The 22039-nt window shown below is 44.7% G+C and overlaps 1 protein-coding gene across 5 annotated transcripts in view; it reads left to right on the top strand.

Moving 5' to 3' along the window:
- Positions 1-21040, top strand: part of FLI1 (Fli-1 proto-oncogene, ETS transcription factor) — a 122651-nt gene extending 101611 nt beyond the window's left edge. For 3 of the 5 annotated variants that reach the window (XM_059184723.1, XM_059184731.1, XM_059184746.1), the window contains 4 exons: positions 13968-14033; positions 15923-15982; positions 17845-17892; positions 19033-21040. In XM_059184723.1, the coding sequence (XP_059040706.1) occupies positions 13968-14033; positions 15923-15982; positions 17845-17892; positions 19033-19562 (704 nt within the window). In that variant the 3' untranslated portion in view covers positions 19563-21040. The remainder of the gene's footprint in view (positions 1-13967; positions 14034-15922; positions 15983-17844; positions 17893-19032) is intronic. The other 2 variants (XM_059184739.1, XM_059184749.1) reach the window with 2 other exon arrangements.
- Positions 21041-22039: the final 999 nt, after the last annotated feature.

Below are 22039 nucleotides of genomic sequence, written 5' to 3' on the forward strand. Positions count from 1 at the left end.
TATCCTTCCTTTCTCTTAAGTAAAAGCACTGTTATTTTTTTCCGTGGGTGTGCTCCGTGTACTGTTATCACACATGTGTGGGTTACACACAGCGACTAGGACATGCTTTCTCTAAATTATTGGAAACACTTAACCCGTTTCCTAAGACACGTGTAAATTTGTTCCAGAATAACGAGGCCAACGACTTTCCGTATTGTGTCCTTGCTTTGTGGGAGGAAGGTATAGGGGAATTTTGTTGGGACATTTTTTTTGTCCTTTAGTTGTAGTTAAGGACTGCATTCCCTTATTTGCAGGGGTTTCTCTGTCTCAGGGATAATTCAAATTATATATGTTTTATTCCTTTGAGATTATTTTTTTTAAATGTAGTCAAGCAAAGATATCTTCCCATGATCAGTCTCCTCAGTGTCTGTGTTTGTTTGTTTGATTGATTATTTTAAAGAAAGCGACCACCAGACATCTCCCTGCAGGAGAGAGTTCAGAGGTGCATGGTGTCAACCATGGGCCCCCCAGGGTTCCTGGGGCAGACACACATGACTAGGGTGACTGTCTAGAGTTTCACACAGGTGCTTCTCAGTCTTGTCTCCCCCACTTACTCTGATCAGTTGATGACTTTGCCACCACAGCACAGTGGAATTATGAGGCAAAAGTCAGCCTATACGTGTGTGTGTGTGTGTGTGTGTGTGTGTGTGTGTGTGTGTTTAGGTTGTCCAGCTTCCACTAGGCAGGATCCACAGACACAAGTTCCAGAACAGTCTAGTCTGCTTCTGGTGCAGGGATGTGACAGCCTTGCCCAGTGGCATACACCCTTTCTCCCCTGTCTCACCCCCAGTGCAGCCTGTGTCCTAGAAAGTCACATTCTGAAATCTTCCCAGAACCCCACACCCGCCATGCTGTATTTGAATATTTAATGAAGAAATGTGCCTCGCCCCTTGAGGCCTGGGTCAGACCACGTCTCCTCAGTATGGTCATCCCCCTATTCCCACAGTGCTTTGCTTGGACCCACTGTTTTCCCAATTTAGCCCTCAAAAGATTCTGTCATAGTAGTCTTTTCTCTTAAAAGACTTAGAACATCTCGGAGGTGGGGACTGCATCTCCGACAAGGCCACTGGGTCAATGGGTGAGAATTATAGGCAAAGTGCCTCAAATTATTCTCCAAGAGCTTACCATTCAGCTAACGGTTTGTGGTGTTTCCTAATATGAGAGTGATATTTTGGCTTCATCTGCTGCAGAGGGGGCGTGGAACTTGCCTTTTCTTTCTACCTTGCTTCCCATTTCCCCTGTGCTTGACCCCAAGGTGAATCCTCAGAAGCTGTGAGGAGAGGGAAGAACTTACCAGAACAAGAGTTCAGTCAGGAGATGATAGCTCCCCTTCACCCTTTTGGCCCATTTTTTATCAACTCAAACTCCCCTTGGGGGCCCTTCAGAGCTGAGCCCTCTGGTTATATGTTCCCTTGCAAAGAGAGCAGAGGAGCGCCAAGCCAAGGAAAGGTCGTATCGCAGGGGAAATGGGCCCCTTGCTCACTTCAACCTTCCGTTCCTTACTGAGAGCTGACACACGCCAAGAACTTTCTATTTGCTTCCCATTTAGACCCCATAGTAACCTTATTTAGTTGGCACTGTTGTTATTTCTCACCTCACATCTGAGAAAACTGGGACACAGAGAAGCTAGCCCCACATCACAAAGCTGGTAGGGAGCCCACCCGGCGGGGACAAATGTCCACAGTTGCTTCCTCTAGTCCATGCATGACCCCACAGAAGGGCCCACTTCTTCCAGGCAACTGATGTCACTTAGCTGCTGAGAGGATGTGAGGAGACTCACCATTTTGGCTAGGGACCTGACTGGATGTACTCAGCGTTGTACATGTTTGTACATGTTTGTACATGTTGTACAGCATTGTAGATGTTTCCAGAAGCATGTGAGGTGGTTTCACGGTCGACTTCTTCATTATTGTGCCTTATCGTTTACATGACATTACCCGTTCTTCTGTGTTCCATAAAACACTTAAAAGAATAAAGGGAAAAAAGAAGAAATTTAGAAAAGGGAGTTATACTGAGTAACACTCTGTCAATCAATGAGGTTTGCAGTAAACTTAATTTTTTTAAATTTATCTTTTTTAAAATTTAAATTCAGTTAATTAGCACGAAGTGTATTATTAGTTTCAGAGGCAGAGTTCAGTGATTCATCAGTTGCATGTGACACCCAGTGCCCCCGACATCACGTGCCCTCCTTTATACCCATCCCCCAGTTGCCCCCTCCCCCACCCCCCTCCCCCACCCCTCTCCCCACCAGCAATCCTCAGTTTGTGTCCAATGGTTAAGAGTCTCTTATGGTTTGTCTCCCTCTCTGATTCCATCTTCTTTTATCTTTCCTTCCCTTCCCCTATGCTATTCTGTTTTGAAAACTTAATTTTTATGTCTTTATGTTTATTGAACCTGCTCTGAAGTGCTCCTGGAGAAATCCAGAACCCGCTAGGCACCAGCTTGTCCTGCAACATTAATGATGATGACAATGAATGGATGAGCTCTGCTACATTATAGACACCTATCCACCATCCACCTACCCACCTATCCACAAGCTAGTTGTGAAGTGTCCCTCACTTTGCAACGGGTAAGCTCATTGCCTCTGTAAGCTTCATGGACCCACGGTGCTCAAGGAGGAGTAAGAAAGAGGGCTGTGAGGATTTGGAAGACTCACGATCCAGCCACCCCAGATCACACAGGAGCCCACAGCCTCCTCCAAGCATGTGTGCCCATGCTGGGCAAAGGAGCCCACGAGGAAGTCAGAGTTGAGATTTGCATTCTTAGAATGAGTGCCGTCCAATGTTTCTGACCTCTTGTCCCTGGACACCAACCCCACCCTGGAGAGCTGGAGTTTTATTTAAATATTGAAAGGAGAAGAGATGTGCCTTCCTTGCTCGTCATGGTCACCCTTTCTGCCACCAGTGTTGACCTCATCTTGTCCCTCTGCTGGAAGACATTCAGGCCCCTCATCCTGTTCCCGGCTGCTTACATGTTCCCCCAACTTTGGCCTTCCTGCCCTCTTTGGGCATGTCTTTTGTCTTTATGTCTTTATGTTTATTGAACCTGCTCTGAAGTGCTCCTGGAGAAATCCAGAACCCGCTAGGCACCAGCTTGTCCTGCAACATTAATGATGATGACAATGAATGGATGAGCTCTGCTGCATTTTAATAGGAGAAAAATGGCTTTAAGTAAGCCTAGGAGGTGGGGGGTGGGGGATGGGGTAAGGCTGTGGGAAAGGTATTTGGAGGCCACTTGACCTAGAGAGTACACTTCCAATCCTTCAGCCAGACACCGATCTAGCCCGCCCAGCAGGGAGGGCCCTCTCATGACAGAGCTGGGTGGAGGGGTGGGGTGCAGCTCTCACAACTGTTAATGCTAGTTTCCCAGTAGCATTTCACATTTACTAAGTGGGCCCTTGAGTTTTGAATTTCCAATTCATCTCCAGATTCTTGACTATTACTATTTCAGGCCTCTCATCTCTACCAAATTTCCCTTTGACTCAGACATTTCATCCCATTCCAGATAACAGAGCTAAGACTCAAAGTGAAATTGGCCTGGGTTGATGTAACTCCATTTCTATTGCCATGTGGTCTTGGTTTGTAATAGAAGCTAGAAGTGACCTCTTTTGGCTGTTTTGAGTAGTGAGGTCCCAAAGTACTTGGGAAAGAAAATCCTAGGTCCACAAGGGCTCCAGGGGGTCTGTTGGTGTCCACCTCAACACACAATGTTCTAAATGCATTTGTTTTGCAAAATATACTGATAGAGAAATCATACAGGGAGGCTGTTTGAGGGGGTGGTATTTCCAGTATTTCCAAATACTAGAAAGTATTTGAAAGAAGCTTGCTTAATCTCATATTTATAAACCAGATTCTATCATCTATCTATCTATCTATCTATCTAATCTATTTATCCCTCTATCTGGAGAAAGAGAGAGAAGCTTCTCTCCTTTCAGATAAAGGTGTAGAGGTTTGGTGAAAAACCAAGGCATTGATAGTATCATTTGTTATTTTAATATAAAAACTTTAACCAAAGTTTTGTGGTTCTTTTTATAAATGTTAACAATTTACTCTTTTTAGAGAAGCCCCTATCTAAGAAAATAAAGGACTTATTTCTCATGAGTTATCCTTTTGAAGAACATCAAGTCTTTGAGGAAGAAATACTGTAGTTAAAAACACTAACCAGGACTCATGTGGGCTTTTACTCTCTCATCTCAGGGATCTGTGAGCTCCCACCTGGGAGGATCAAGAAAAAGTTTAAACATGCCTCTTTGATAAAATTCAAATTCTCGTGTAAGCCACAATCTAAAGAAAAAGTGGTAATTAAGTGGGATTATTACTTTGTCTAACAAAATTTAACATACCTTTAAAAAACCAATTCAAGTCCCGCCTTTAAGATATTTCTTCATTACTCGCAAAGGCTACAATCTCTTCTCAAAGCCCCACCACATTCACAAGCTATCTATGAACCTAATGACCTAATTACAAGGTTACCTTGTAGTCTTTAATTGTGAGTTTCATCCTGCGTCTTTTTTTCCCCACTCTGTAGATGTTCCGTGAATAATCACTGATGGTTGATGGATTCACTGGGGGAAAAAATTGTAGTCTTTGACACTTTAATTAAATATTTCCCCAATCCTTCTGCTTCACTAAAAGAAAGAACCAAAAGAAATTGGCTCTGGTGGACACAAGAAAGATTAACTTCCTATTTCCAATGAATTAAACTCGAACAAGGGAGCGGCTATAATTCTATAGGACACTTTGGAGTATATGAAGCATTTTCACATACATGATCTCATTTCTCTTCAGTAGAACCCTGTGGGCATTAAAGGAGTCATTTGGTTTTCCAAACTCTTAAGTTTAGAAGAATCATCCCTTCCCACACCCAGGTACCTACCTTTTCCAGATAGATTAACTGAGATTCAGACAGATTAAGTCACTTGTCTTAATTCATGCTGCTGGTAACCAGCAGAGATGGGAAGCAAATCAAGTTCTGAACCCCAATCCTGAATTCTTCCTGTTGCAATGAGCTGTTTCCCTGCTTGGAAGAGATTAAAGAGAAATTATGGAATTCCTTCTAATGAAAATCTTTAGGCATCCTTATGAACACCACAAACAACCATATTATGCTGGGTAAGATCTGAGTATCACTCTTCCAAAGAGATGGAAATTATTCTTGGTGTAATTTTGAAAGACCTCTGAGCTTAAAAAGTCTTTGGCCTGCCTATAAAATAATTATCAGCCCTGCCCAATATCCTAGAGGAGTTTAGAGAATGGCAGTTTTTATGCTATGAGTCATACTTTCAATTTCTATTAAAATTCTTATATGGCCACATATGCTTTCTCTCAGGCTCTGGGCCTCCAGGCCTGTGCTAATTTGCATGTCTGGTTTAGATAATGTCTGAGGTCTCTTCCAGTCTGAAAAGAAGCCTCTGATTCTGTTATATAAGTGAGATCGCATTCCACCTACCAAGAATTGGTGGTTCTTTTTCTTTAAAACTGCTGTGTTTTTGTCATGTGGATGCAGGGCTCAGGAATGGAAGCATTTCATGCTTACCTACCAGATCACAAAGATGGAGTATTCCTTCGTGATGACCAGACCTGTCCATTCTTCCCATGCTGACCCCAGAGAATTGCCCTTTCTTGCATTTCTGATGCAGCTCAACAGGCAGATCATAGGGCAGTGTTTGGATTTTAAGTTTCTTGATCTGAATGGTAACCCTAAATCAGTGTGAGGGGAAGACCTCAGGGTTGCCAGTTAGCATGATTCTAAGTCTGCATGAACTGGGGAACCCTTTACTAGACCAGACTCATCAAACCTCTTACTGTCCTCACCCTAAAAAGCCAAAAAGATACTGTCGGGTTTTTTTTTTCACTTATTTTGTTGTCTTCCAACTTCAATTCTCACTAAAGAAAGAGTTAATAAAAGGGCATCAACTTTCCAGGAGGACTTTCAGATCAATGTAGGGTGAGCCGGCGGTCATTCCTCTTGAAAAAATGTGGTGCTAGGGAGAGATCTGTTCTCACACCATTAGACTGGTCAAGTCTGGGCTCCAATTAGATGTTTTTGGTGAGGCCCTCCCCATCCCAGTACTGCCTGCCATGCTTTCAGTGTCTTCTTTTTTCCCATGTTTCTCACCACCTTCTCATATACAATGTGGTTTACTGTTTGTTTTGAATGTAAGTCCCACAGAGCAGGAATGTTCGTCTAGCCATCATTGTGTTCCCAGCACATAGAGCGGTATCTGGATTGATAGTAGACGTTCAATAAAATGTGGCTGAATGAATGTACCATGGGATCAGAGATATTGATTAAGTCCAATAAGCTAGTGTTGGGGAGGGAAAGAATCTTGAGTTGGCGAGGGAAAGAAAGGTGATTAAGACACCACAGTCCCTCTCTTTCAAAAGATCATCACCAAGCATCACCAAGCAAGCAAGATATGTGCACAGAGAACTACACAAGAAGAAGAACAGGGCAGAGCAATAAACATCAGACTATCACCAGGGAGCCTTAACCTGCAGACCTTGAAAAGAAGAGGATGCAAAAGCTGATTTGTGGAGCAGACACAGGATCGTACCCCTTGTGGCCAGAACAAGTGAGGACAACCTCACTGTGAAGGTGTTGGGGGTGGCCGTTCAGACTGGGGAGCAGAGGGGGTCGAACACAAGATCACCTCTCCTTTCTCCTCAAGCCCTATTACTTAGGTGAACTTTCGAGTTTCTTTTCCCTACTTGGAATCCTTTTAAACCTGAGGCGGATTTGACCAAAAAGCCTGCACTTTAGTTGGCCCAATGTGGAGGGGAATGCATGGCCCAATGCGGAGGGGAATTTGGGCAAACACCCAATTAATCTAGTCAGTATGAATTGCTTTTCCACATAAGGCTGACCCCCAAATCCCACTTTGAGGCCTTATCAAAATAAATAGGTCATTTAGACTTCAGTGTCGTTCAGACACAGAGCTCCTGGGAGACACAAAGTGAAGGAAGGGTCCGGGCTCAGTGGGAAGCCTTGCGTGACTGTGGCAAGGTTGTGCCTGGCGAATGGGCCACTCACCCTTCCAAACTTTCCATATTTAAAAACCATCCACTTTTTTCAAGCATTTTTCTCATATGCCTTTTTCCCCCCCTTCGCACATATAATAATCTTAAACAGTACCTCCATTATACTCCACACAGCGGGGCTGGTGCTGAGGCTGAGGGGCTGTTTGGATTCCAGGACAAGATCCTTGAGCAAAGGAAATCTGATCCAGGATGTTTTTTTTTTCTGTGAGTTCCAAGTTTAGGGAAAGCCTTCCCTAGATATTTCCCTCCTCCTGAGTCTCAGTGGAAGCCAAGATCCTCTGCTGCTCTTTGGAACATAAGATACTACTGAGGTGAAGGCTGGCCTGCTCCTATAGCATGAGTTGAAATGAGGTGAGGGGACACAGCTCTGAGCATTGGGGCCAGCTAGGTAGGGACTGGGGGAGCTGGCAGTCAGGTGGACGCTGGACTCTTACTCCCCGAGCCCACTCTACTGAAGGCGGCCTGCGGCCACTGCCCCCAAAAGTCTTCCAGGGCCAGGTCTCTCAAACCAGGGCCCAATCAACCCACTTCTCCTGTGGAAAGTGAGCCACATGTGATTCCCATGGGAGATCACTGATTCAGGAGCATAGCAGTGGAACCATTTCTTCCCTTTGGTGGCTTCTCTCCCTTTTCAAGGCCCTCCTCGATGAACTCTTTAATCTCAACTTACCAAGAGAAATAGTTGAGAGATGTCAGGACGAGAGAATAAACAACAGGTCTACAGTGTAAATTTGGAAGTTGCTGCTTATCACACGTGGAATTACTCCTCCAGGCTGTCCTCTAAAGCATTTGTTTTCCGCTCTTATAGAGAAGGACAACCTGAGATTCAACAGAGTAGTGATTTGGCTAAGATCACTCAGCAGAGTAGATGACAGAGCTAGGGTCTGAACCCAGAGCTCCGTGACTCTACCCACCATGATGTAGCTGCTGGAGAAAGCCCAGGGTCTCACACAGAGAAAAGACAGTGCCCCCCAGGGGTGTCCTGCCCCCTCCCCAAACGGCTGCTGCTCAGGTGTTAGGTGGCTGTGTTTCTGAAGTGGGAGGCCAGGCCGGAAGTTCAAATAGCTGGCTTAGTCACTGGCAGGCATTGTAGAGGAGATGGTGGCAGACAAGAAGCTGGCCCGATGTGGGGGCCAGGAAGGTTCAGGAAGCAGAGCAAGCTTTCACGGGTTGGACAGGTTGCCAGTGTCACAGGCAACACAAAGGGAAGCCCAGAGGAAAGCAGTGTGAGTCAGGTTGTTGGCCAGTAGGACCTTCTCCTCAGAGACTGGGCCTGCCAGAAGACCAGGACCTCAAAGGGAGAAGGGGCTTTGGAGGCTCGTCTGGCCCAAACATCTACTGACAACAAACATGGCCGCTCCCCTACGTTCTTCCCTGTGAGCGGCTAGGAGATGTAATTTCCTCCAGGTGGGCTGGACCCTCTCTTGGGCAGTTCAGGGCTCTGGGTCTCCTGTGGTATCCTCCCGCTTTCCAGAGAGGAAGTCTGGATCTGACTGAGCATGAGCAGCCTTGTCCATTCTTCAGCTGAAAGGTCTACATTCAGAAGCTGGGCTTTCCAAGGATAAACATGGTTAGGTGCTGCCAGCTCTTTTAGCAGCAACCAGAAATTCGATGAGAAGGTTCAGGGAAAATTCATCTTTTTTCCATCAAGCAATTGAGAGCATGGCCTGTGTCGTAAGGGATCAAGAGAGAGGCGCTTGTGTGCTGGCCCCCAGTGAGGTCATGACAAAGTAGAGAGCTGCGTGTTCACCGGGACATGAGGCCTTCACACAGCCAACCGTGGGCGTCAGAGCAGAAAGAAGCTTTCTTTCCTGAGTCAGTTGGCCAGATTTCTAGAACCCATTTAAAAGCTTCACACAGAAACTGAGTTAACACTGCATAGATGTCTATGAGAAGGTCATTTCCAGAAAAAGCTTTCTCCTTTCAACAGGAAATTTCAGAAAAAAAAAAAAAAAAAAAAAAACTCCAGGTTCATAGTTCTGTACTGAGAGGCCATTTTGCGTCTGATTCAGCCACGTTGAACATCACATAATGGCGATACTAGATACTATTTGGGCCATTACATATGTGAGGCTGAATTATCTACAATGCCCAGCAGTGCCCAGATTTTCCCGAATGAGCCTCTGTTCTCTCTTTGCTTTGGACTGCCGGAAACGATGGACTCCAGCTGGAGCCCTTTGGACGACTTCTCTGAGAAGTAGTCACAGTGAGATGTGTCATCTTAATATTCTATAAAGCCAGGGAGGGTCAGCTCACCAAAGTGAAAAGACAGCTTGTCAGAGTCAGAGTGATTTTTCTGCCAATAAAGCCATCTGCCACCACATAGAAGATCATCAACTGGTTTTCTGGTCCTTAATGGTCACTTTTTTGAAACTTGTCCTTTCTGCTGCTACCTTAAGCTTGTCTTTTCAGAAGACATTTCTCAGAAAGCAGAAGCATACACCATACTGGGGGACTGTGGGGTGGGGGTGGAGAGATCAGTGCACACTCAGGCGGCTGCGTGGACCGGACTCGGGCCATCAGAGAACTCTCCCTGTGCCGACCAGCAGCAGGGGCTCTGACGTACCCAGGCATCAGGCCCCAGGAGGGCTGGTGTTGGTGCAGAAATGTGAGCTGCTGGGTTAACTCCCAGGTCCAGGCTTTTCCATTTGGGATATAAACATATATCTGTTTGTCTGTCTGGGACGGGAACTGCCACACTGCTAAGTTTTCTCTTAATGTGTGATGTCCACTCCTTGACTTCCCAAGGGGGAAAAGGTTTTAGCCTATGTGCATTGTTGTTCATGGTGTCTCAAGGGCATCCAGAATGAATATGGCTTATATACCTCATCACCTAGTCTTAAAACACCTAGGAGACTTCAGTGGGGAGAAGTCAGGGGAGGGGCCTTGAATTCTGTTCAACTAGTGAAATAGTGAACAATAAGAGGAAGTGGGTATACTTAGCAAGAATAAAATATTGGCCTGTCTGTTCATTCATTCAACAAATAATTATCGTGCCCCTGGTCTATGTGGGGCACTATTCTAGGTGCTTGGTTATACCAGGGAATGGAAGAAAGACTGCTACTCTTGCGGAACTGGCATTCGGGTAGGAGATGCAGACTATAAGAAACAACCATGAGTTAGTGATTAAATTTGGTGGTAAAGTAGACAAATACAGCATAGCAAGGGAGTCGGGAGCATGGGAGGGGAAATGAACGTGTATTTGGTAGGGCTAGCAAACCCATGTCTCTGGGGATAATCATTTTTTAGGTGCCAATAATAATATTACTTGGCAACATGTACTGAGGCTGAGTCTGTGCTCTCACTGGGCCAGGCATTTACTTGGCTATCTCGTTTTATCCACAAGGCTACCCTGGTTCTTCAGCTCTCTGAGGCTGAGGGCCAGACCTTGGTTCTTGGCCTTGGTCTTCTCCAGCATCATTCTTTGTCTTTGCCATAGGACTTACTCCCAAAACACTGATCTTCACTGAAATGTTACATGTAGCAGCTGCCCCCGTGAGCCCCAGTACCCATGGAGTGTATTTGTTAAACTCCTCAGTAAACAGACCCAGGGTGTTCTTTGTGGACCCAGGTACCTGTGGTGGGATTTTCTGTGTAGGTAGATGGGATTGAAAAAACAAAAAAGAAAGGGATCCTGTGATCCGTGTGGCTTTGAGTTTACACGCTCCTTGGGGACCATTGGCTAGAGACACCAGCTGAAGACATGGCCTTTGCTCTTTATTCTTCTGTCATGTGTGCAGGGAGGACATAGTTTAGACTGATTGCTGGTGGCATCTCTGTTTCTGTCACTTCCCTTTTTTACTTACTAGAGGACTCAGGGTTTGGGTAGGACTTTGAAAGTCTTCTCAGCCAGGCTTTCTCCCGAGGTAAGCTAGTGGGAGAATTGTGTCCCACAGAAGCCCTCCACAGACCTCAAGGTGTGGCAGGAAAGATGGGGCCACCAAACACTTCTCTGATAAGGCATCAACTTCAAACCAGGATGGGGCCCCTTGGAGTTAGAGGAGAATCCAGCGGTCACCCACCCTTGTTGGTTAGAAGGAGTACATCCACTCATTCTGTAACCTTTGTGTGCTAGGTCTGTTCCTGGAGCTGCTGGAAAAGAATAGGAGGAGAAGTTGATCAGCCATGGCCATAGTTTAGTCCTCGGAATGGATAGAATAGAGCTTTCAGACAGGATGAAAGCCTTTGGTAGAATAGCAATCGACCAAAAAACACCAAGTAAACTTGGAGCCAGAGATTTTATCAATGCAGTAAATCATATGTCAAGTCAGAACTGCAGATGACACATACCAGTTCTTGGAACGACTGATTTGTTTTTTCCCTTTGGCATGAACTTGTCACTTTCTTTCCCACTTTCTGTTCTGTTCCTATGAGAATCACCTCCTTCCCTGGGTGCTCCGATCCATCCGACACAACCTCACAAGCTTCGTTCTCCACCACACCCTTGTGCGTGGTTATGCTGATGCCCATGATCTCTCTTGGTGTCCATTCCCTGCACCCAAGGCCACTATGCTTGCCTAGCTGCCATCACCATGGTCTTGGACATGACCTTGGCCCTCACTTCCATCCCTCTGTCCCCTCCCTTCCCTCTACCTCTGTCATGTGTTCATGACACCCACGGCTGTTCCCCAGATACTTCTGCTTTGTGCCTGCCTTCGTTACTCACTCTCTCCTCCCCAGAGGGATCCCACTCAAGGCTGATGGTCCCAGTGACACTCACCTCTCCCTCCTTAACCTCCAGTGGACCTTGGTACCACACCATTCCTTTGGTACATGGCCCTTATTTTCCCCACAGTCTTGCCAATCTTCTCATATTTAAACACAAGGGCAGGGAACATTTTCATATCCCTTCCCATCCAGTCTATGGCCAAGCACACGGCGCAGTGCAGAAGTCACTCCCAATTACGGTTGACCCTTGAACGACATGGAGGTTAGGGGTAACAACATGGAGGTCAGGGGTGCCAACACTCTGCTCTGTTGAATATCAGTGTCTAACTCTTGACTGTTCAAAACTTAACTATTAATAGTCTACTGTTGACTAGAAGCCTTACCAATAACATACACAGTCATCTAACACATATTTTCTATGGTAGATGTATTAAATGCCATATTCTTACAATAAAGTAAGCTAGAGAAAAGAAAATATTAGTAAGGAAATCATAAGAAAAAGATGTCATAGTATTGTACCATTCACGATCCACGTGTAAGTGAACCCATGCAGTCAAACAGGGTTGTTCCAAGCCCAGCTATAAATTACTGAAGGCCTAAATAGCATTTGCTCCCCACCCCTGCCCCCAAAGAGAAATGAGGAATCTTGCCTTCCATTTTGCTTATACCAGCATCGGACACGCTCTACAGATCCTTACAAGACATCCCAGAAAACGTTCATGAGAGCCTTCACCTTGCTCTAGGCCCCTAAACAAGCTGGGATTTGTGTTTGTGTTTGTTTTGCTTCATTTTTAAACAAAAGTAGGAATTGTGGGGGAGGGGGTGGAAGCCAAAGAAAACAGAGGACTTAAATGCATGGAGCTTTGTGTCTTTTTTGTCCCCCTCTCTGCCCTCCCTTCCCATCCTCATCCTTCTTGCTTTCTGTTTTGCTTTTCATGCCAGTTGCTACAGATGGTAATTTAAAAAGTGAACTGGCTTTTCCAGAGCTGGGAGGAATGTGCGTCCGCACGTGGATTTTTCCACAAGAAAACCATCCGGTCTTTCGGTTCTTCTTAGCCAGAAGCAATGAGAACAAGCAATAGGATGGGCCCGTCCATCTCCGCAGAGCTTATTCTAATTTGTTGGAGAGGCTCCGAAGGGAGGGGGGAGGGATGGGGAGGGGGGGCCTGGAGGGAGGATGGGTCGCCTTTCACCCTGTCAGGCTGCTGTTTGATGAGGTTCGTGCTCCATTTGTTTGGATGGTTTTTATGGTTTCTTTGTTGTTCATGGAAAGACTTTGAAAGTCACAATGCTGAATCCCTCAACTCTTCTGCTATTCCTGCTTCATGTCCCAACAGAACTCACACAATGAGAAAGGAAAAGGGGAAGTTTCCAGCCAGTTAGTTAGGCAATTCCTGAACACGGTTATGGAGGCTTGGAAGTTGTCTCACAGATGTTTTCTCGTCGGATTATTGCCTATCTTAGCCAGGCCACTGCAACAAAGTACCATAGACTGGGTGGCTTAGAAATGAGAGACATTTATCACACCTTCTCCAGGCCAGAAGTCCAAGATCAGGGTGCCAGCATGGTGGGGCTCTGAGGAGAGCTCTCTTCTGGATCAGAGACCGCTGACTTCTCGCTGTACCCTCGCATGGCAGGAAGAGGGCAGGCTAGCTCGACCACCTCTTCCAATAAGGCCATTGATCCCCTTCTAGTGAGCTCCACCTTCATAACCTAATTAGCTCCTTCTAGTGAGCTCCACCTTCATAACCTAATTACCTCCCTAATTACCTAGCACCATCACATCACATCTGGGGTAAACATGTGAATTTGGGGGTGGAAAGGGGGGAGGACACACAAACATTCAGTTCACAGCATTACTGCAACTCCATAAGGGGGGAAAATGGTGTAAATTTTTATGTCCATAGTCAAGAATATTGAAGCTCAGGGAAGTTATGATTCATCCAAGGTCCCACAACAAATAGTGGCAAGGGACAGAACTTGAACCAATCCGCTGACTTCAAATTCAAGAATCTTCCTGTTCACTCCAACTTCTGATGAGTGTTAATGTTCCTTTCCACCCGTAGCCCAGGAGGAGAGTACACCTCTGGAACTTAGTCATGCCTAAGACGTCATGGCTGATTAAATCAAACTTCTCTTGATCACTACAAGAGAATCGTTATGGCACCTTTCTGAAAAGCTGGAGATGCTGATGTACCTCTACTTGTTGTTTTTCATTAGACCCTTCTTATGACTCAGTAAGGAGAGGCGGATGGGGCAATAACATGAATTCTGGCCTCAACAAAAGTAAGTAAATGACACGCTATCATTTGGAGAAAAAAAAATTTTTTTTTCCTACAAACATGGGTGAAAAACAGGGTCATGAGCTAGAACAGAGCAGGAGTGTGCATTTGTTGTCTTTCCTGTGCAGAGGACATCAAAGTTAACTGCCAGGGTAGGGCCTATCAGTGATACTTGTTCCTTGAAAGGTGACGTGGGATTTTCATTCAGACCTTTCGGGTTTTTTGCATTGCATTTGGTTTTCGCATTTTTGAAGCTAGAAGGCTTCTCAAGACTGGATTTTCTGTATGAATGGAAGGTTGCTGGATTTGGATCTAGCCATTTCTGTCATGATAATGGTCGTTCATGACTTTCCTCCTCTGAGTGTTGAAGCTTAATCATACCAACCTCTCTGACCTCGGTTCGTGAAGGGCTGGGTTGGAGAACGGTCTTAGGAGGCAATGGTGGGGGTCTGACACATGAATTTGTGTTCAAGACTGACCCCAAATCTCCCATTAAGGGAATATAGAAAGAGAATGACTGTGCACTCCTAACCAGAATGTATGAAACTTGCTATTTGTAGGGAACAAAATGTTCAGCACATGGGTGATGAAGGGCCTTCTTTCAAGAAGGTTGTGATGACAAATTGATGCTCAAGCAATAACTGGGACCCCTTTCCATACTATGTATTCCTTATTTGTCTACTCTGTACCGGGACTTGGCACTCCCAGGTCCACAAAGATGAATCAGACATAGACCAGTCTGTCAAGCTGGGGAGAGAGGTTACACATGCACACAGCTTTTTTCATCTGGGAAGTATCTAGGAGAGCCTGACCTGGCAGCATTTGAGCTGGTTTTTGAAGGAGAGGCAGGATTTGGCCTTGCAGAGATGGGGAAGACAGAGCCTTCCGTGAGAGGTGGGGGGCCAGGGAACAATGTCACGGTTGACATGTCTGATGGTTAGGGAGGACTCCAGGTTCTTAGAGTTTCAGATGCACAAAGGGAAAGCAGTCTGGAAAGGTAAGGAAGGGGCACGAAGGCTGCTGTGAAGGTAGAACTTCATTCTTTAGTCAGTGAGGACTCAAAAAGGTGTTTGGATGGTGGAGTGAAATGGTTTGGGGAAATGAAACTGTCTATATGTACGATGGACAAGTGGGAGGATAGGGGAATGGTGAGGATACATAAACCATAAACTGTGTGAGAAGCCACCGTAGGTGCAAGATGGAGAAGCTATGATGGGAGCAGAAAAGCTGAATGTGAGAGGTTCCACGAGGGGAACTCACAAAACATGGAAACACGACAAGCAGGTGACATTCCCTCACATGTCACCATCCCATTGAGAACCTCGAAATGTCCTACTTAAAAATGCAGTTCATAGCAGAAATACCATTAGACCTGCTGTGCTGTATGTTTGTTGTGGTTCCTCATTGTCTCCTTCTGAGAATGTAAGTCCTACCAGAACTGCTGGTTCATTGCTGAAACTCTAGCACCAAGAACACTGCCAGTCCTAGTAAATTCTGGACAACTGTTTATAAGATTTATAGGATTTATTTATTTATTTATTTGAGAGAGAGAGAGAGAGAGAGAGAGAGAGCAAGCGAGTGGGGGAGGAGCAGAAGGAGAGAGAGAATCTTTTAAGCAGACTCCTCACTGAGTGTGGAGCCTGACCCGGGGCTCGATCTCATGACCCTGAGATCATGACCTCAGCTGAAACCCAGAGTTGGATGTTCAGCTGACTGAGCCACCCAGGTGCCCCTCTAGATAAATATTTATTAGATAAAATGAATAAGTGAGTGAGTAGAGAGTGGGTAAATGAGCAAATGAATGAGGAAGCACCTTGTGGAGGGCTTTTAACAAAGCCTTTCTCTTCCCTCATGGAGAGTGGCCCCACTCACCTTATCCCTTTCCCCCCTCAGGTCCCCCACTTGCAGGAGCACAAGCAATGAACAAGAATACTGAACAACGGCCCCAACCAGGTACCTGTCTGGGATGCGTAATCCCTCCTTTGCTCTTTATGCCCCTGTTGATCCCATGTGGTTGGCTGAGGGGGACTGAATCAATACATAGTATTTGTCCTCATTCTTCTCTTTCACAAAGGATCCCTACTTGACTCCCTGTAAGAGCTCTGTGAATAAAAAGTAGCAGACACTAGAAGCGGGTTAAGATTTGTTACATATCAGAGGTAAAAACAAAAGTAAAGATGAAATGTTCCAATGCCTCATTTTGTAAGATAAAGAAACTAAGGCCCAGAGAGGGAAAGTAATTTGACAAAAGCCACACAGCTGGCTTATGAGAAAACTAGAGCTCTAATCCACAGACTCCAGAGCTGTTATCCAAACCTTTTAGGGTCCGTAAAACCTTTCTTCTAAAACTACTCCCATCCTTGATGGGTCTACTTAACAAATTAGGCAGGGGAGCTTTTCAAACCATGGAATGGGAAACTCTTGGTATTGGAGTGATACTAGGTCTATCACATCCTTCTGTGACATCTGTCTTATGATTGCCTCATCTCTCCTTGAATATTTATAGCAATGAGGAGTTCACTACCTCACTAGGCTCATTTCCACTCTTGGAGCCAATGTCCACCTTTTTGTAACTGTTATCCAGCTTTCTGGTTTGCCATCTGGAAAGCCTTCCTCCTGTTCTGTCCTTCCTGTTTCTGAAGACAGCTGTGGTGTTCACTCCCAGGCCCAGCTCTGTCTTCTCTGTGTGACACAGCTGAGATTAAGTTCTGGACAAGCCACTGGCTTTAAGACAGAGAAACACTGTGTTCCATTTCTATCGAAGGCAGAGCAATAGAGAATGGACCTACATGTCATTGAGAAGGTTGAGAAAGAATGTCCTGAGTGAAACACACAAGCCAAACGGGATTTGACACAGTGCATTTAAAGAATTCCCAGCGACAATAAAATTAGACATTACCTGCCAAAAATGTTTCAGTTGTCGTACTGTGTGGATATGTGGACGCAGGAGAATAAACTCAGTAGCCTTGAGGACTTTTAAAGTTAATTCATGGTTGTAAGCAGAAATCCCCAAATCATGCCAATTTTTAAAAAAATTGCAACAGCAATTGCAAAAGTAGTAAACTGCATCAAACATACGACCACCTGGCCAAGTCACGATCCAACTGTGTATCATGACTTCCTGACCTGAAAAAAAGACCAACCCGATGTAAACAACATTGCAAAGATTCTTTTTATAATTAAATAATCATGTAAGTTTTACAGAGACCGAGGTAGAATAGTCATTTTATTGCTAAAATACAAATTCTGGCTACTGCTGCCATTTCCAAGCAAATGAGGCAGGATTTGGTAGTAGAAGGGAGAAGAGATTGTCCCAATGAGTTATTTAGTTTGTAACGTAACTGGGGCTAGAACCCAGGCTGCCTGATTTCCAGGCACATGTTTGTTATGCTGTATCACAAAACCAGAGATGTATACGGAGCTGTAAAGACCAGGAATCATTAGACCTTTCTGTAAACCCATTTCAAAAGGTGTCCTTCACTTCAGTCATGATGAATGAATATTAGCCAGCATCTTTCCAAATGGATTCATGATTCTGTTATAGCCACTAAAAGTGTTATCTACAAATATTAGACACTGAATATGAAAAAAAAATGATGCTTCTTGTATTCTATGCTTCTGTAATCATAGGAATGAAAACCATAACTGCTCCAGATCTTTGAGGTTTGCACATAAAAGCAGTAAAGTTTTCTGAAACCAGTTTTTTCTGTGGTATTGAAATAAAAGTATAAACCCCAGGGGTATTCTTATTATTAATGCTGTTGGTTTTATATTTTTAATAATAGGGATGCTTATTTCCTTTTTTGCTTCCTCAGATCCATATCAGATCCTGGGCCCGACCAGCAGTCGCCTAGCCAACCCCGGTGAGTTTACTTTGGCCTGCAAGGTTTTTCTTTCCAGAATGTTCCATAGCTCTGTGAGGTCACAGAGACCACTGTCCAAAATTCAGAGACCTGACTAAGAAGTAACACGTGTTCTTTCCCTTGAAATAGTCAACATCTACTTCTCTGGTGTACAAGTGAAAGTTTGGAGCTTGTTGTTAGGTGGTAGGTATGTCCATTAGCTGAGGCTCCTTCTGGAAAACAAGAGTATGAGCATTGCCTATCTGCATGGAAGTTTAGATCTGTAATAAATAACGCAGGTCGAAATTTTTGTAGGGAAAGATGGGGAGAATGGGAGGGGCAATTCCAGTGAGTTCTCAGTTATGGTCCTCATGGAAGTCACACGTGAATAGATGGTCCAAAGGTGTTTTGTTCTTGACTTTAGAAAGGGTCGCAGTTATCTGAAAGCCTTGTGAAAGAGGCGTGTCCCTGAAAAGTTGCAGATAAAGGAAATCTGACAATGTGGTTTAAGGGTTCATTATTAAAAATAGCTCTCAAATGAATTCTAGACCAAGACCACCAAGCGTGTGAGCTAACTGGCTCTTTGCGGTAGTGAACCCCACATCTTCACACCTCAGGGAACTGCTCTTGCCTGTGTCTGCAGGCCCATTCTTTGGTGCCTGGCCATTCCTGTTTTGGGATCTTGGGGCGGGGAGGAGGCATACAGCTCCCTCTCCTCTTATTTTTCTCTCTGCCCAAGTTCTTCTCTGTCAGACTTAGAGCTGAGATCCAAGCACTGGGGCTCTGCTAAGGAACAACCCAGGTGCCTTCAGCCTGACACCTGGGCCACCCCTTCTCCCTGTGACCAGCTGTGGTCTTCTGGCCCCGCTCCCTTTTACACTGACAAGGATCATTTGGGGGTACTTCATGAGTAAGTCAAAACTAGACAGCGATGCAAATCTTTCTAGAAGAGATTCAAAAATCTTGCCCAATGGGGTGGGAAGCGGCATGCCTCAAATCATCCAGCTACGGGGCTGCCAGAGGCAGTAGATTCTGAACGTGACAGGAAATAATGGGTTTCTTAGGAAGGGTGAGAAGGGAATCGGACGTCTTAGGGAATCGGACTCTGACTTGCCCAGACTGAGCTGCTCTGTCTTCTCCTGTTTGCCTCACCGCCCGCAGGAAGCGGGCAGATCCAGCTGTGGCAGTTCCTCCTCGAGCTACTCTCAGACAGCGCCAACGCCAGCTGTATCACTTGGGAGGGGACCAACGGGGAGTTCAAAATGACGGACCCCGATGAGGTGGCCCGGCGCTGGGGAGAGCGGAAAAGCAAGCCCAACATGAATTATGACAAGCTGAGCCGGGCCCTCAGATACTACTACGATAAAAACATTATGACCAAAGTGCACGGCAAGAGGTATGCCTACAAATTTGACTTCCACGGCATCGCGCAGGCTCTGCAGCCACATCCCACGGAGTCGTCCATGTACAAGTACCCTTCTGACATCTCCTACATGCCCTCCTACCACGCCCATCAACAGAAGGTGAACTTTGTCCCTCCCCACCCGACCTCCATGCCAGTCACGTCTTCTAGCTTCTTCGGAGCAGCGTCACAATACTGGACCTCCCCCACAGGTGGGATTTACCCCAACCCCAATGTCCCCCGCCATCCCAACACCCACGTGCCCTCACACTTAGGCAGCTACTACTAGAAGCTTAATCATCAGTGGTCTTCTACCTGAAGCCCCCCACTCCTCACACTTCCTGGGATACTTTGGACTCCAAAGGACATACGTGGCTTTGAAGAGAAAAACAAAACTGGATGTTCTTTCTTGTTGGATAGAACGTTTGTTGTTTAAAAACAATTCTTTTTTTTTTTTTTTTTTTAAATGTTGGTTAACTTCCGCTTCCTCTACCTTGAACAAAGAGATGGCTGATTTTCTGGGCCAGTACACCAGTTTGGAATCTCAACCTGCTATCCTCTTCTGAGTTGAATATTTCGATTACTGGAATGGTTGTATCATGGTTCTAGGAAAGAAACTGTACATTTTCTTTATATTTTTATGACCAAAGCAGTTTCTTATCAACACACGGGTCTCATCATGGATCTTGTAGGGTTCAGTATGATAAAAAAAATAATCATGGACTTAACCAGTTAATGCTCTGGCTGGAGACTGAAAGAAAATAGAGGCAGGAAGCTTATAACCTTATTGTAGGAGAACCTGATTCAGTGGATGGCAACTGGAACATTGGTTGTAAGGCCAGTGAAGTTTTCACCCAACTGGAATTTAAAAGAAAGAACATGTGTGTGTGTATTTAAGAAGCCGTGGGCATTGCAAAATCCCTCCCAGTGGGCAGTAGGCTGACCATCTCTCTGGAAATAGTCAAGATATGAACTTAAGAAATGTTAATGCAAATGCAGACATTACTGAAAGACAGAGAATTAAATAATTTTTTTTTTTTTTTTTTAAGTAATGACAGTGGGTCCCAGAACTTTGAAAAGTCATAGGGATTTCTGAACACAAGCAGATTCGCAAGCGCTGTGCGTTTGTCCGACCACCGGTCCAGGGTCAACCAATCAGAAGGCAACTTACTGTATAAATTATGCAGAGTTATTTTCCTATATCTCACAGTATTAAAAATAGATAATTAAAAAAAGTAAAAATAAATAAACGAGTTGACCTCGGTCACAAAGACAATTTTACTATCAAATCAGTCGTTATTTTTTTAAATGTAATTTGTACATCTTTTGTCAATCTGTACATTTGGGCTGTTTGTACGTTTTTATAGCTGGTTTTTAAAAAACATAATGTGACTATTGCTAAAAAGAAAACAGGACGTTTGAGTCACTGACTTTACTAGAAAGAGAAGCACCATGCAGTATTTAATGGGCGTGCACAAGGAGGTGAAGGTGAACCATTCAAATCGTTAATGCTTTGGAAATGTTTATAAATAACCATAATGCAATAATCACAACTTTGAAAAGAATAAGCAAACTTTCCCTTGTGGATACGAGGGCTTTTCCTGCCCTATATATGCAATATATTTTTTAGATATTAAAATATATATAATTTTGCAGGTAATCATTGACTTTTTTAAAAACTATATTAAGTGTTAAGCTGACAACTGTCAATGAAGACTATGTTGTAAAATAATTTGACTAAATAAATTGTGCCTTCTTCTCTCAGAACTGAGAACATCGTTGCCTTATTTACCCCTAAGTCAATCAAAGGGTTTTCCCAGGGGAAGTTCCCAATTGAAACTCTTGCACTGTAAAGGCTTTTTCATGTGTATATACTGCCAGAAAGCAGAAAGTACAAAATCGGTGTGGTTTTTGTCGTTGTTTGTATTAGTCACTATTCTCCAGAGAAACAGGACTGTAAGATGTACAGTACTGATGGAGATTTACTATGGGGATGTAACTCACAAAATCGAGGAGACCAAGAAGTCCCACCATCCGCTGTCTGCAAGCTGGAGATGTAGGAAAACCAGTGATGTGTTCCAGTGTGAGCCCAAAGGCCTAAGAACCGGAGAAGAGAATGGTAGAAATTCTAGCACGAGGGGAAGAAACATGCCCCACCTCAAGCTGGCAGACAGGAAGCAAAGAAGTGAATTACTTCTTCAGCTGCCATTTTGTTCTAGTCAGACCCTGCAGGGATTGGATGGTGTCCTTGGGCCTTAGGAAAAGCAATCTACTTCCCTGAGTCCACAGATTCAAATGCTAATCTCATCTGGAAACACTTGCACATATAAACTTACAAGTAATGTGTAACCCGGCAAGTTGATACTTAAATTAACCTTCACATTATTGATGACCTTTGCAGAGATTTTTAAAAAAATGTTATTTCAATCTTCCTCCAGCCTAAAAGGGTTTTTAGGATGACACCAGGGCCGTGGATAATCTGTGTCTAAGAACCAGAGCAGAGCAAACACTTCCATCCAGGATGGGCCCTTTGTCCATTAGACTTCACTCTGTATTTCCACTGTGCACCTCAAACCCAAGTGACCATCTTCCTGACTTTCCACCAGAGAATAAGAAGGTCTGGTTTCCTCTGATTCCATGTCAGGATCTTATGGCCCACGGAGAATGTTAGGTTCTTTTTTCTTTCCAAGGAAGAAACTTGCTTCAAATTGCTTCACTGTTAGGTAGTTGGTTTTCATTTCCTTTATTTTATAAATGAAAATGAGG

The sequence above is a fragment of the Mustela lutreola genome, chromosome 1, assembly GCF_030435805.1.
Source record: "Mustela lutreola isolate mMusLut2 chromosome 1, mMusLut2.pri, whole genome shotgun sequence".
NCBI classification, from domain to species: Eukaryota; Metazoa; Chordata; class Mammalia; order Carnivora; family Mustelidae; genus Mustela; species Mustela lutreola.